Below are 13,736 nucleotides of genomic sequence, written 5' to 3' on the forward strand. Positions count from 1 at the left end.
GCTCCCATCCCCAAGTGCTCTCCCCCAGCAGGGACACATACCTGTCCGCTCTGTGTCCTCATGGCACTTGGCTTCCCCTCCCACAGCGCTCATCACTGTTATGACCTTTTTAAATAGCAGAACTACTGAGGTATAATTTGCAGCCCACACAATTTGCCTATTTAAAGCCACACGAGGGCCATTCACCAGCACATCTCTAGAACATAGGGCAGTATCTGCTCAAGGCAGGGGCTTGGCAAGTAAACATCTGTTTAGTGAATAAACGTCCCTGCCTCTGGATCCCTACTGGTTGTCTGAGAAGAGGAAAGAGGGCCTGAAGAGCAACAGCGACTTTCCTGTCCTTCAAGTTACAAGAGGGACTTTGGCCTACAAGGGAGGCTGTGACCAGTTGTTTAACCTTCTGGGCTGCCAGTGGGGGTGCATTCTCAGGGAATGTTCTGCCTCCAGGGGAAATGCTCCACGACAGGAGGCCTGGTCTGGGTCCCTGCCCGAGGCCCTTTACCCTAGAATTCCGCAATACAGGCTCAGATGAGGAACCACAGATCAAGGCAGAGAAGGGTTTCCAAAAGGTTCCTGTTGGGGAGATGGAAGAGCACGGAGGGAAATATTCATGGCTAGCCTGCGGTGTTGAGGTCCGGCCTCTAGAACCCTGGGTTCATGTCCAGCACGTGGGATGCGGTGCTTCATCAGCTCTGTGAATGACCGATGGAGGGAAACGGCCCATCACCGCCATGAGCCTCTCACCTCGTGCAGTGCCCCAGGTATGTGCTGGGGAGCACAGCGGCAGACTGTGACGTCACAGAGCCCAGTGCTGAGGGGGGAGCTCTGGGCTGGCACCATCCCCTGGGCAGCAGCTGAAGGGAGGGTCTGGAGGATACTGATGGAGATATGTTTCATCAGAGAGATCAAGTTCCCCAGAGGTAGATCTCAGGGCATGTAAAGACATGACAAGGGATAGAGGGACAGTGCCCAAGTTCTGGGGCAAATGGGGAGCCTCAAAAGTTTAGAAAAAATTGAGTAGCTTGTCTGAGATAACACAGCTCTCAAAAAGCCAATTCAAGACTGAAAACCAGGCTGGTTGACTCTGGAGCCTGCTCTGGCCGGGGGTTATTATAACTCACATAACAATTCACGATCATCTGACATTTTAACTTTGAAGGCTTTCACTTAATTTGAATCTCACAACAACCCTGCCTGGCAGAGAGAACAGGAGCTGAGATTCCCATTATACAGAGGAAGAAACTGGGGCACAGAGATGCGGAGAAGCAAAAAGCCATGACTGGAAACCCAGACTCTTGACTGTCACCCCCTACACCCTGGGAGACGTCCCTCCCGCCCACATGCTCCTGCTGGAACCGGAAAATGCAACAGGTGAGAAGCTTACCTGAGTCCTGAGAGCAGCTGAAGCCAGTGTCCCCGGTGCTGCTACTGTTCCCCAGGGGTTGCTCGCCTGCCATGAGGGCCGTGAGGTGTGGGGACAGGCCCAGGTCTGCAAAGCAAGGTCAGCACTGACTGCACACTCGCGCCCAGTCCCTCTCTCCTGTCCACCCTGTTCTCCCTGCAAAGGGTGCTCTCCATTCACTGAAGACACGAAGCTCTTGGCTGGCTTTCCTCCAGGTCACCCCTTGTTCTTATCCCAGGGAGTCTGTGACAGCATTCACTGGGTCCTACCAGAGGGGAAGAGCTCAAGACAAATGTCAAACACCAACAAGGCAGGTGGGAGAGAAATCAGTGAACAGTCCTGGGAGATCTTCCAGTTACCACAGAATGGGTGCTCCTTTAACTTCCAAGCCTATCTGAATACCAAAAGGTAAGTTTTTTAGAAGAGGCTGAAACCCCCAAGCAAAGAGGATGTTTGTAGGTTGGAAGGTAGGGGGTGGGCCATGAAACTGACCCAAGAAAGGACTGAGGCTGGCAGCAGGGGAGGCCTGGAAGGAGACCCCCAAAAGCTTAAGGACTGAAGGCTCGGAGTCTCTGGGCAGGTAGGGCTCAGTGGAAGGACTCTACAGGAAGCAGCGGGTCCCGTCTATGGCTAGTCCCAACTCAGGCTCTGGGCACCTGCCCTCCATGCTGGCAGAAGAGCAGACAGAGTGAACTGGGGGACTCTGGCCTTAGTGACACCAGGCACAGGGCCACGTGGTAAAAACTGAGGGAACAATGAGGCTGCCTAGTTAACAGTGGGACCCCCACCCACTGCCTTACTCAAGCTGGGCGGGAGGCCAGAGATCTCGTCCCCTGGGAAATCCAACCCGTCAGAGAGAAAAGCCCCACAGACCCCAAGAGCGGGGCACCCTGTAGAATGGCCCTGCCCCTCCACCCTTCCGTCTATGTGCCATCTGCTCCACTGCCCAGGGTGTCCCAATCCCTTTTCAGGGCTGCCTCATTAACCAGAAGGGACAGTGAAGATCAGGAGACATTAAGGAAAAGCACTAGCAGAGATGGGGGGACAAAAAAGGAAGGAATAAAAAAAGGATCTGCAGGAGACAATGCAGGGAGTTTAAGAAAACAAAATTCCAATTGGGTGTCCTCAGAAAATTAAGAAAATAACGAATCTATGAACAAAAGAGCTGGAGGCCACAAAGACCATGGAGACAACAAAAAGGCACTCTTAGCAATTAAAAAAACAGCACAAAAAGTCAAACTCCTTTCATCTCCTGAGAAAGACCTACCTGCCACGAAGGACCTGCCACGACAGACCACCTGAGTCTCCCCGCAGCACGCTTACAGACAGGAGAGGCCTCTGCCTATGCTTTCATCATAATTCTTCAAGGGAACAAGGTGACTCTCCTTTCTCTTTCAGAGCCAAGGAGGAGATGGCGGGGGTTGGGGTGGGCAGCCCATGCAGACAGAGCTTCTCTTTTCATGAAACGTGCGGAAAACACTTTTGCAAAGAGCTGCTCCCTCTCCTGGGGGTTTGTGTAGGGGGCTGGATCCAGAGAAGATTCCAGACGTGATCACCCACCTGCAGGGTCTTGGCCTCAGAATATGACTATGTCTCAGCAGGAAGCCTGGCTTGAGGAGGGTGGCCTGTGGGGGAACACCCACTGCCAACTGGGACAGCTGAGGCCACAGTGGGCTTTGGACACATCTCTGAGGCTGCGGTGAAAGCTAAACATAAGTCCCGGTCTCCACCAGTGGGAGGACTCACTGGAACCAGGCCAGTGTGGCTCAGCTAAGAGATCTGGAAACAGGGCAGCCAAGTGGTGACTCTGTGTTTGTTCAGCATTTATCACTAGAGAATGGGCGCAGCAACCCAGAGCTTCTTCACATGAAGCAACAACACACTAGACTGGGCCCAGTCCAGCCCTTTTTTTAAAAAATATTATTTTTAAAGAAAGAAAGGAACAGCCACAAAGTGGCAGGCCCAGAGGTCAGATAAGAAGCCTGGCGTGGCCAAGAGAGCCACACGTGCCTTTCACAGGCCACAGGAGCAGGAGTGCCGTTCTGGGGTGAAACTGGCACTCTGAAGCAACCAGAAGACCTCACGGTGGCACAGGAAAGGAACCTAGAAAAGCAAGCGGGGGAAAATTCAGAGGCCCCGGGCCTCTTACCCCCAGCCCAAACCTCACGAAGGCCTTGGGGTGGGCCATTTCCTCTAGCAAATGGAAGTCAGTGTCCTTTTCTCCACAAGGTAACTGGGAAGGCTCTATCCCCAGTTTCAGGAACTTGGAGCATCAGGTGGGAGTGGCATCTGGAGAGGCCTCCCTCCACGCCTGCGTGTCAGGCCTGGTGGCAGTGCTGCCAGATGAGCGGCTGGCCCTTTCTCCTGAAACCCTCATCTTTGCTCCAACGCCTGCAGCCAACTATCAGCTTTGGATTTGTAGTGTGGCCTTCACTGGAAGGACTCATGTTGAAACTGAGACTCCAATACTTTGGCCACCTGATGCAAAGAGCTGACTCATTGGAAAAGACCCTGATGCTGGGAGGGATTGAGGGCAGGAGGAGAAGGGGACGACAGAGGATGAGATGGCTGGATGGCATCACCGACTCAATGGACATGGATTTGGGTGGACTCCGGGAGTTGGTGATGGACAGGGAGGCCTGGCGTGCTGCAGGTCATGGGGTCACAAAGAGTATGACACGACTGAGCGACTGAACTGAACTGAACTCCTAAGACCAAATGTTAGCATTTAGTGCACCTTTCAGCTGGAGAAGGCAATGGCACCCCACTCCAGTATTCTTGCCTGGAAAATCCCATGGACGGGGGAGCCTGGTAGGCTGTAGTCCATGGGGTTGCTAAGAGTTGGACATGACTTCACTTTCACTTTTCACTTTCATGCATTGGAGAAAGAAATGGCAACCCATTCCAGTGTTCTTGCCCGGAGAATCCTGGGACAGGGGAGGATGGGCTGCCATCTATGGGGTCCACAGAGTGGACACGACTGAAGCGACTTAGCAGCAGCAGCAGCACCTTTCAGCACTAGAATCAATGTCACTCCAGAGCTGACCTACCCACCATGAGGTGGCCCTGCCTGCCAACCCTCAGGGAGGCCAGAGATCTCAATTCCTCAGGGAACGCCATGGTAATCTGCTAACGAGCCTTCACAGGCAGAAAGTATTGTAGTGGCCTGGTGAGAGCTGGCACCCAGGGAAAACCTAAACTGACGCACTTTTTCAGTTTGGGGCTAATAGTATGAGAAAACCAAAACTCATGGATTATGGGTGAAATCTACATATGAAATCTTAATAAACATGACTGCCTATGTAGAACTCCTGGCATCTCAGGGGCAGTAGAAAACTCCAGGTGTTTGTGGAATGCACTACACCTGCTCACAAGCACTGTGAGGAAAGTTTATAATTCCATGTACCGAATCCTTTGGTGAGAACTTTCCAGGTGCTCATGAAAATGGAGAGGGACAAAACCGAGAGAGGGCTTCTGAGTCTTTTCTTGCTGGCTTTGGAATGAATCTTATCACCCTTCTAATGTGCTAACAGGAGAGAGCAAGTTCCTTCTCTGAGTGTAAGAGAGGCAGCCTGAAGCAGGCTGGGTGGGTTTAGGCATCTGCTGCAGATGCAAGTCATGCCTGCAGAGGGCACCAGACCAGGGTCTGGTCACCGCCCTGGCTCAGGGATGCAAGGTGGAGGCAAGGGTTTTCCCTCCTAATCAGAAATGCCATGGGTTTTCCTGGTATGACCAGAGTAGGATTCAGGGATGGGATGGGCACTGCATTCTGCTTTTCTTTAAAGACTCTTGCCAATGCTGTTGCCCACCTCCTAAAATCAGGACATCTGGGGAAGAGACAGCAGGGATGCCCCCAGCTCTGATTCAAGGGAAGGCCAACAATTCAGAACCCATCGTCCCACACGCTCTTCAGCCCAAAAACAACCCACAAGACTGCTTCTCCCTCAATGAAGAGACCGCTCACTGCCTTGAGCTTGCCAATGCAACCACAGCTGGTGTTTTCCATCTGTTCTCACAGCCTGACAAGCTCGTCTAGGATAATCCCAAGTGGCTCACACAGAAAATCTTGGCCCCCAAAACAGATGTTTCTTTTTATTCTATCTACCCTCTCCTCCTCCATTCTCTTTCCTCATTCTTAACGTCACTGGAATCGAAAATGTTTATTTTTTTTTGCCTGGAAGATAATTGATTTTACCAAGTCTGAACAAATAGGTTAATCAGTGAAATGAAACCAAACCCTGAATGTATTCCTCCTGGCTCACAATTCATACTTGGAATCATAGTCTTGCCAGTAGCAAGGGGTGGGAAATTCAGGAGCTAAAATACTGGGATCCCGAAGAGATGTTTTTTTTTTCCTATGGTCAAAATAAGGAGGGAGGTTCAAAAGGGAGAGCATACATGTATACCTATGGCTTATTCATGTTGAGGTTTGACATAAAACAACAAAAGTCTATAAAGCAATTATCCTTCAATTAAAAAATAAATAAATTTTTTAAAAGTCCCAGAATTTCTTCCTTTCTCAAGAAAAAACACGCCGTTAGTCCATGAGGTGAATTAGTGATGTTGGTTTGCTGCCACATGGAGCAGATCTCCTATCATCACTACTCCAGAGTACTCATAATTGAGACTTGTAATTTTCACTCTCTTGGGAGGGGAGGTGGAAAGCCTATTTCCGGGAAATGAAAAATTAACTCAAGCAGTGAGTTGCCCGAAGTCATCTGGCAAGAGACTGGAACTGCACTCTGAACCACATGGCTTTTTTCATGAATATGATCTGATAAGTGCCCTCAGAGTCTCCCTTCCAATAGCTCATCCAGGTGACAATCTCCCTCAAACAACAGAGTAGTAACTTTGGAGGCAAGATCCACCAACGCACGCTACAAACAGTGGGTGAAGGCTGAAGGGGAAATAGGACATTTTCATAACCTCTAAGTATCTCCTCTGCTGTACTTACTAGCGACAATGGAAAAAACAGTGAATCTACGGTGGGGAAAGCTGCCAGACATCAACCTAACTGTATGGACTGAAAGTGTTCCCCCAAATTCCTATACTGAGGCCCTAGCTCCCAGTGTGATGGTATTCGGCAGTGGGTTCTTGGGGAGATAATTAGGTTTAGAAGAAGTCATGAGGGTGGGAGGACCAGAGAGCTTGCTCTCTCCTAACCCTCCACCATGGCAGGACAGAAAAAGAGGACAGCCAGGGAGAAAGCCCCACTGGAACTCAACCACGTGCCACTCTAACTTCAGACTCCAGCTGAACTGTGGAAAAATGAATGCCTTTGGTTTAAGGCATGCATTCTCTGGGATTTTGTTGTAGCAGCCCAAGCTAAGACATCAACCAAGAGATCAAGAATAAAATTAGCTAGTAATAAGACCTACAGATATATGTGCCCCTGGTATGCTTACTAGGAAGAGCACATCACCGGCCCAGCATCCTGCCAAAACGTAACCTTGAGGACACATCAGTTACACACAGATTGAGGGGCCGTCTACAAAATCCCTGAACAGAACTCTACAAAAGGGTCAAGTCAGGGAAGATAAGGAAAGAACAAAGACTTGTTAAAGATTGAAAAAGACAAAGGAGATGTTACGGCTGAATACAACATGGGATCCTGAACTGGATCCTGGAACAGAAAAACGACATCAACAGGCATATAGGTGAAATCTGAGTCAAGTTTGTAGTTGTCAATAGCCATGCACCCATGGTGCTATGCTTAGGCAAGATGTTAGCACTAGGAGAAGCTGAGGGGATGGGAATTCTCTGTATTGCTTTTCCAACTCTTCACTGACTCTAAAATTATCTCAAAAGAAAAAGGTTTAAAAAAATTTATTCCAACTAGAGTAATTCCTTTGGATCTCATCAAAGGGCATGGGATTGTGTTCAGAAACTTAGCTCTGAAATCAATTATCAGATGGAGGAGCAGCTTTAACACATATCAGATAGCAACATTTCAGTGACGGAGTGGAGGCTTGCCCTGAACACATCCTGAATTACTAGGGATGGTACAGTAAGGAAAGGGCTTACTGTGAGGAAGGGGCTCAAGGAGGAGTATGTCTAGTAGGAGCAGCCGAGGAGGGAAAAGAGCACTTCAAAAAGGACTCTGCTTCAATGAACACTGAAAGGAGAAGGTAGCCTAGTTCAATGCTTAAATTCTTTTTTTCTCCAGATAGAAATAACTGTACTTTCCAGGCCAGTGGGCCATGGCTGGGGTCACTGAACTCGTGTCCTCTGCCCTACCCAGCTTGGGAAATCTGCTTGGGAATCACTGGGATGCTCCTTCCCCAAAGGAAACCTGTGCTTTAAGCCCCGAGGCTGCAGTCAGTCTGAGATCTCACCCATCAACCTGCCAGAGTGTCCAAGAGGACCATAGGCTATACCTATGGGAGAGTGGGCATCCCTTTGCTGACAAGTTTCCAAGTTACCTGTGATCCTATTGGAAATGCTGAAGAGCCTAGACGTTCTCTGCCGCTGTACAAATGGTTCCCGGTAATACCGATCCCCAAAGCACATGCCCAGGAGTTCCTTGCGCACCGTCTTGTTCCAGAGTCCATAGATCAGAGGGTGGCAGATGGCACTGGTAAAGGACAGCCAAGTGGCCCAGGTCTCCAGGGTTGGGGAGACACAGTTCTTCCCCCAGAGGGCCTCAGAGGTGATGACAACCATGTAGGGGCCCCAGGTGACCATGAAGGCACCAATGACCACCAGGATGGTGACGAGGGCTTTGCACTGGTTGGCTGAATAGACCACGCCCTGAAAGGCGCTCTTCCTGCTGCCCGAGGAGGAGGTAGAGGTGCTGGAGTTCTTCCTCCCAGTCCTCTGCACGCCCACCTCCACAGTGACCACAGCGCCACAATGCACCTTGCGCGCTTTGACCCTGGCCACTCGGAAGATGAAGCCATAGCACACCAGCATGACCAAGAAGGGGAGCAGGGCACACCAGATCTGCCAGAACGCAGTATAGCCAGGCTCCCGGTGCCACGCGGCCACACACATCCACTTGAACTCGTCAAACTCCACCGATGACCAGCCAAACAGAGGTGGCAGGCAGCCAATGAGGGAGTGGAGCCAGATGTAGGCAAGCACCATCACAGCCCGGTTGCCTGTGATCTTCATCGGGTACGCCATGGGATACAGGACAGCGTAGTAGCTGGAAAAGGGATGGAGGGAGGTGAGAAGAGGCAAAACAGAGGAGAAACATGCCAGGATGGACACCCACTGCTTTCCTAGGTAGGCAGTCTGTTGTATTTCTCACTCCACTCAGCCACAGGGTGAATACTTCTAAAAGTAGCACCTTCTCCCAACCCCCCTGGACAAGTCACAGACTGGCCACATCACGCAGCCCCGTGGGACTCTTCATCAGAGAATGACCGTGTGCCAGGAAGGACACAGAGCTCAGGCAGCTCTGCCTCCAAGCCGCCATGCCAGAGTCCATTCATTTCGGGGGTGTGGCTAGTCTTGAGGCATCTGCGGGAGTTCTGAGGAGTCATGCCTCAAACCAAATCACGTTTGTGTTTCTAACATTAATCCTTTTAGATCAGTTTTCAGAGGGTTCTCAGAAACCAGAATAACTTCTAAGCATTACGGGGTTCATTCATTCAATGAACTCAAGGTCTGCCACGTGCCAAGCCTTGTGCTATGCACTGTTGTGTGCGCTCACTTACTAAGTTGTGTCTGACTCTGTGACCCCGTGGAGCAGAGCCTGTTAAACTCCTCTGTCCATGGGATTCTCCAGGCAAGAATACTGGAGTGGGCTGCCATTTTCCTCCTGGCTATGCACTGGAAATAACAGGTAAAAAGATGCAGAGGGAGATAGGCAGAGAAGCAGAGTAGGAGGCTCTGGAGTGGAAAGGGCTACATTTAATCCTCCCAAATGTTTGAAGTGCTGGACAATATCATCATCTTCATCTTACAGATGACGACCCAAAAACAGAGAAAGGATAGATAATCTGTCCCAGATAAGGAAGAGGAAGAAACAAGACAAAAATCCAGGCAACCTGACTCTATAGTCCCCAACGCACAAGGCAGCAATTTCCTGCAAATCCTCTTGTTCTGGAATCCACAGACCAGGGGTGGTGGCTAATCCCTTAGCTCTGTGAAGGAGGGAGGCCTAGAGAGCTACTGATTCACACTGATGGGGCCTTGGATCAAGAGTGCAGGATCAGGGCAGACTTCTTGGCGGAGATGGCACATAAACACAGGTCTTAAGAGATCAGAGGCCCTGGTCCAGGAGCAGATGAGGCAGAAAGCCAGCCTTGGCCAGGTGCAGAGGTGCACATGAGCACCGCCTGTCAATGCAAGAGAAGTAAGAGATGTGGGTTTGATCCCTGGGTCAGGAAGATTCCCTGGAGGAGAGAATGACAACCCACTCCAGTAATTTTGCCATGGAGAGAGGAGCCTGGCAGGCCTCCGTCCATGGGGTCACAGAGAGTCAGACATGACTGAGGCGACTTAGCACGCATGCACTGGCTCAGCAGGGAGGCTGCCTGTAGCTCAATCAGGAGGCAAGGAGAAAAGGTGGGGCAGGGAGACAAGGAGCCTGGGGGCTAGGGAGCACTACGTCCTGCCGGCCAGCTGAGTACTGATGCTTTAACTGGGGTGAGTGGGAGTATTAAGACCATGGGGTTGAAAGTAAATCACCACCCTCCTGACTCAGACATTTTATCCAAAGCAAATGCTGTTTACTGATGGGGCTTCTGCATGAGGCACCATGTGGAGGGGCAGGGGTGACCACACTGACGCCACCTGGTACAGACAGGACCACAGGAAACGGCCACACACGGCCTGTGAAGCCACTTTTTCCACCAGGACCTTCCTGAGTCACCCCTAGGCACTAGCAGCTCAGCGACAGGGGCCACAGCCTGAATTGCCACCAGCTGCCTGGATAAACTTCCGTGGAGGAGCCGCCACCTCAGTCGACACCTCTGTGTAGACTGTGTAATCAGTGGCAAGACAGGCTGCCGGTCTCAAGTCCCGAGGCCCTGCCAAGGTCTAGCCTGGAAAGAGTGCTTCTGAGTGTGAGGCCTGAGGAGAGGAGACCGTAATTACGGGATCGATCACAGAAACTCTGCACGCTGGCTATGGTAAAGCAAGTCCTGTCTTACGCTGACCTCTGGGTTTGCATCTTGCAAAGGCCCTGAAGCCACAGGAAAGAAGCACGCCTTTGGAGCTGAAATTCCTGGGTTCAGGTGGTGATTCTGCTGTCTACTAGCTGTGTGTCCCTGGGGAGTTATCTAACCTCTCAGAGCTTCAGTTCCTTCACCTGTAAAATGGGAAACAGGATGGGGATCAGGTCTTAACACTGAGAGAGACAGGTTGTCAGTAATTAGTCTCCAAGGGAGACTGGGAGGTCCTGCTCTCCTGTTAGTCTTCAAATAAATCGTGGATGCAAGTCTGGTTCAAGGACGGGATGTGCTAGAATGGGGGAAACAGCTGGGTGGTGCCTCTCTTTAAACGGCAATAGGGACAGAGCTGGGTCTTTGTCCACTGACCTTTCCCTCTTCCTTCTTTTTGAAAAATCAATTAATTATTTGGCTGGGTCAGGTCTTAGTCACAGCAGATGGGATCTTCACTGAGTCATGCGGGATTTTTCATTATGGTACACGGACTCACGGACTCTCTAGTTGAAGTAGGTGGGCTCAGTAACTATGGTGCAGGAGCTTAGTTGCCTGCAGCATGTGGGGTCTTTGTTTCCTGGCCAGGGATCGAACTTATGTCCCCTGCATTGTAAGGCAGATTCTTAACCCCTAGATCATTAGGGAAGTCCCCCTTTCCTTCTTGAAGACAGAATCTTCATTCTGTTCCTGCAAAACTGCTGTGACCACAGGGGACCCTTGGCTTTTCTGAGCACCAGGGGATGAATCAGGCCATGCTGATGGTATCCTACCTCTTTCCAGGTGACCAGCTGAGGCACTGACCTGTGTAACAACATCTGGCAAATGAAATGTGAGGGGAGTTTGCTAGGGTAGGATTGCGGGCACTTCCAGGAAGGTTTTCTTCACTTTTAAAAAAGAAACAAAGCAGGGATTTCTACTTTCCTCTGCCCATTTAAAAATCATGCAGGCCCTCTGACCTCAGACAATACTTCAGGGGCAATACCTGGGTGTGGGAGGCCAGGCCCGAGGAATGTGAGCTGTCCTGGGCTCCTCAGATGAACCCTGTTCAACCAGTCATAAAAGTCATCACAATTAATAAACTGCCCTCTGAACATGTCTTCTGGCTGTTCTCAACACCAGTCAGGATTATTATTCAATGGTAACATTTCTTTGTATCACAGACTATCTAGAGTGTGGAGCATGTACCAATGATTTCTCCCAGCTGAATCCCAGAGGCCCCTCAGGGTGCAGGGGGTTGGTGCTGGCTCCTGAGGGATCAGTCTCCTAGAATCAGAAGAGCCCCTGAAAGGCCAGAGTGCTGCCTGTATACACCACACCCTCCAGGGGTTGCTTTGGTTTTAAGGTTTTGGGAGGCAAAATTTATATACATTGAAACGCACAAATCTACTACACCTTCATCAAGATATAAACATGCCAACATCTGTCCACAAACACACAAAAAATGGGTTTCATTGATTTGAAACTTCATTTTTTAAACTTAAGCTTCATTTAGGCCTAGTTTGCAAGCTCAAAGGAAAATACAGAACAAAGGCAACTCCCTATACCCTGCAGGTTAAAACAAGCCAAAATGGAGGGTTTTTTCCTTTGTTTCTCATACTCTTAACTGTCTTCTGAAATGCTCTGTCTTTTCTCCAACAACTCATCTTTAGACACGAGCCCAAGCACCGCTCTTGGTCCCAAAAGAGGCTTTCGTGACGTCACCTGGAACTCTAAAGTTGTAGTGACCACAGGGGCTCCAATGCTTAGCTCTCTTGGAATGAGACCAATCACTTAGAAAACAACCCCTGTTTTTACAGGAGGCTTCACTAAAAACACAAACAAAATCTAAGCCAACTACAGCTACCTTGGAGTGAACACGTTATATTATGTTGAAAAATCTCCTGACAGCACTATAAGGAACCATCCCACAATGCTAGTTACTTTCTTTTAAAATACTATTTTAGAGCTGAAGTTTCATTCACTCCAGTCCAGAATGAAAACATGAATATCCTAACAGGACCTTAAACCCTGACAACTTCAAGGCTAAGCCAGAGGTGACCACATTGGACTTATTCATAGGGAAAATCTTCCCAGGTCGAATGATGTTCCCCACCTGGATCTGCACCCACACTGCAGGTTTAGGACACTGACATCTCAATGGTGAATTTCACTCCAGCCAACTATTCTCTTTATGCTCTACCTTTGCTCTCTCATCATGGGGCTACAAGAAGGACTTTTTTGGCTCATCTGCCAACCAGGCTCATGGATTTCTTTAGGTACAGTTCGTAGGGTTCCTAACTGAGGACACATGTCAATATCAGGAGACGATGGGGGTTGTCACAACCAGGAGGTGTTACTGGCATTTAGTGAGCAGAGGCCAGGGGTTCCCCTCAACACCCTACACAGAACAGTTTGTCACAACAAAGAATTATCTGGTGCAATGTGTCAATCGTGCCAAGATTGACAAACCTTGAATTAAATATACTGGTTGGAAGAGATGATTGACAATTGACTGCATACTGTATGCATACTGTATTAATGGTTAAGAGCCCTTGGAATTGGACAAGTCACTTAATAGCCATGAGGACTTGGGCCAGTTTGCAAAACTGCACTTTGCTCATCTGCAAACGGAGTCTGATAGAGTTGTTGTTTAGCTGGGATAAATGCTAACAGCAGGGTGCCGTGCCTGGCTCGCAACTAACAACATTTCAGTTGAGCTCATGCCCCTACCCTTGCTTTCCTTGACTTTCTTAAGTTGTCCCCATCTCTCTCTTCTCCCCATCCTCTCTCTCACTCCTCTCTCCTCACCTGTCTTTTCCTACCACCTCCTCTTGCTGGTTTCCCTCTCCCCCTCTCACTCCCCGCCCCCTCCACCTCTTTCTCCCTTTTTCTCACTCTGTCTTTTTTCTCCCTCACCCTACTCCGCACACGCTGTCACATACACAAGAGCCGCGTCATTAGGTTTCCTACATAAAAGGCAAATATGCAACCTCCAAAACTACTAACATCCAGGGGTGTGAAAAGGGGTATTTGAAATCCCAATCAGATGGTAATCATTTATATGAAGAGATCAATTAGCTGGTCCAGTCAATTTGTACTTTCAGCCACACAAGTGAGCAATAATAAAAAATAAATTGCACCTGCCAAGAAAATATTTGAAGACATCACAATTTATAGCACTAAATATAAATATATTGTAGTCAAAGATCTGGGTAAAGCACTGTGCTGGCCAAATCCATCTT

At 49.5% G+C, this 13,736-nt stretch overlaps 1 protein-coding gene across 6 annotated transcripts in view; it reads right to left on the minus strand.

The window, feature by feature from the left end:
- The window catches only part of GPR161 (G protein-coupled receptor 161), an 83,937-nt gene that overhangs the window by 32,528 nt on the left and 37,673 nt on the right, over positions 1 to 13,736 (minus strand). For all 6 annotated transcript variants that reach the window (XM_070366900.1, XM_070366906.1, XM_070366903.1 and 3 more), the window contains 2 exons: positions 7,825 to 8,549; positions 1,385 to 1,489 (listed from right to left, as the gene is read on the minus strand). In XM_070366900.1, coding sequence (XP_070223001.1) covers positions 1,385 to 1,489; positions 7,825 to 8,549 — 830 coding nt within the window. The remainder of the gene's footprint in view (positions 1 to 1,384; positions 1,490 to 7,824; positions 8,550 to 13,736) is intronic.

This window comes from Bos mutus, chromosome 3, assembly GCF_027580195.1.
Source record: "Bos mutus isolate GX-2022 chromosome 3, NWIPB_WYAK_1.1, whole genome shotgun sequence".
Lineage (NCBI taxonomy): Eukaryota > Metazoa > Chordata > Mammalia > Artiodactyla > Bovidae > Bos > Bos mutus.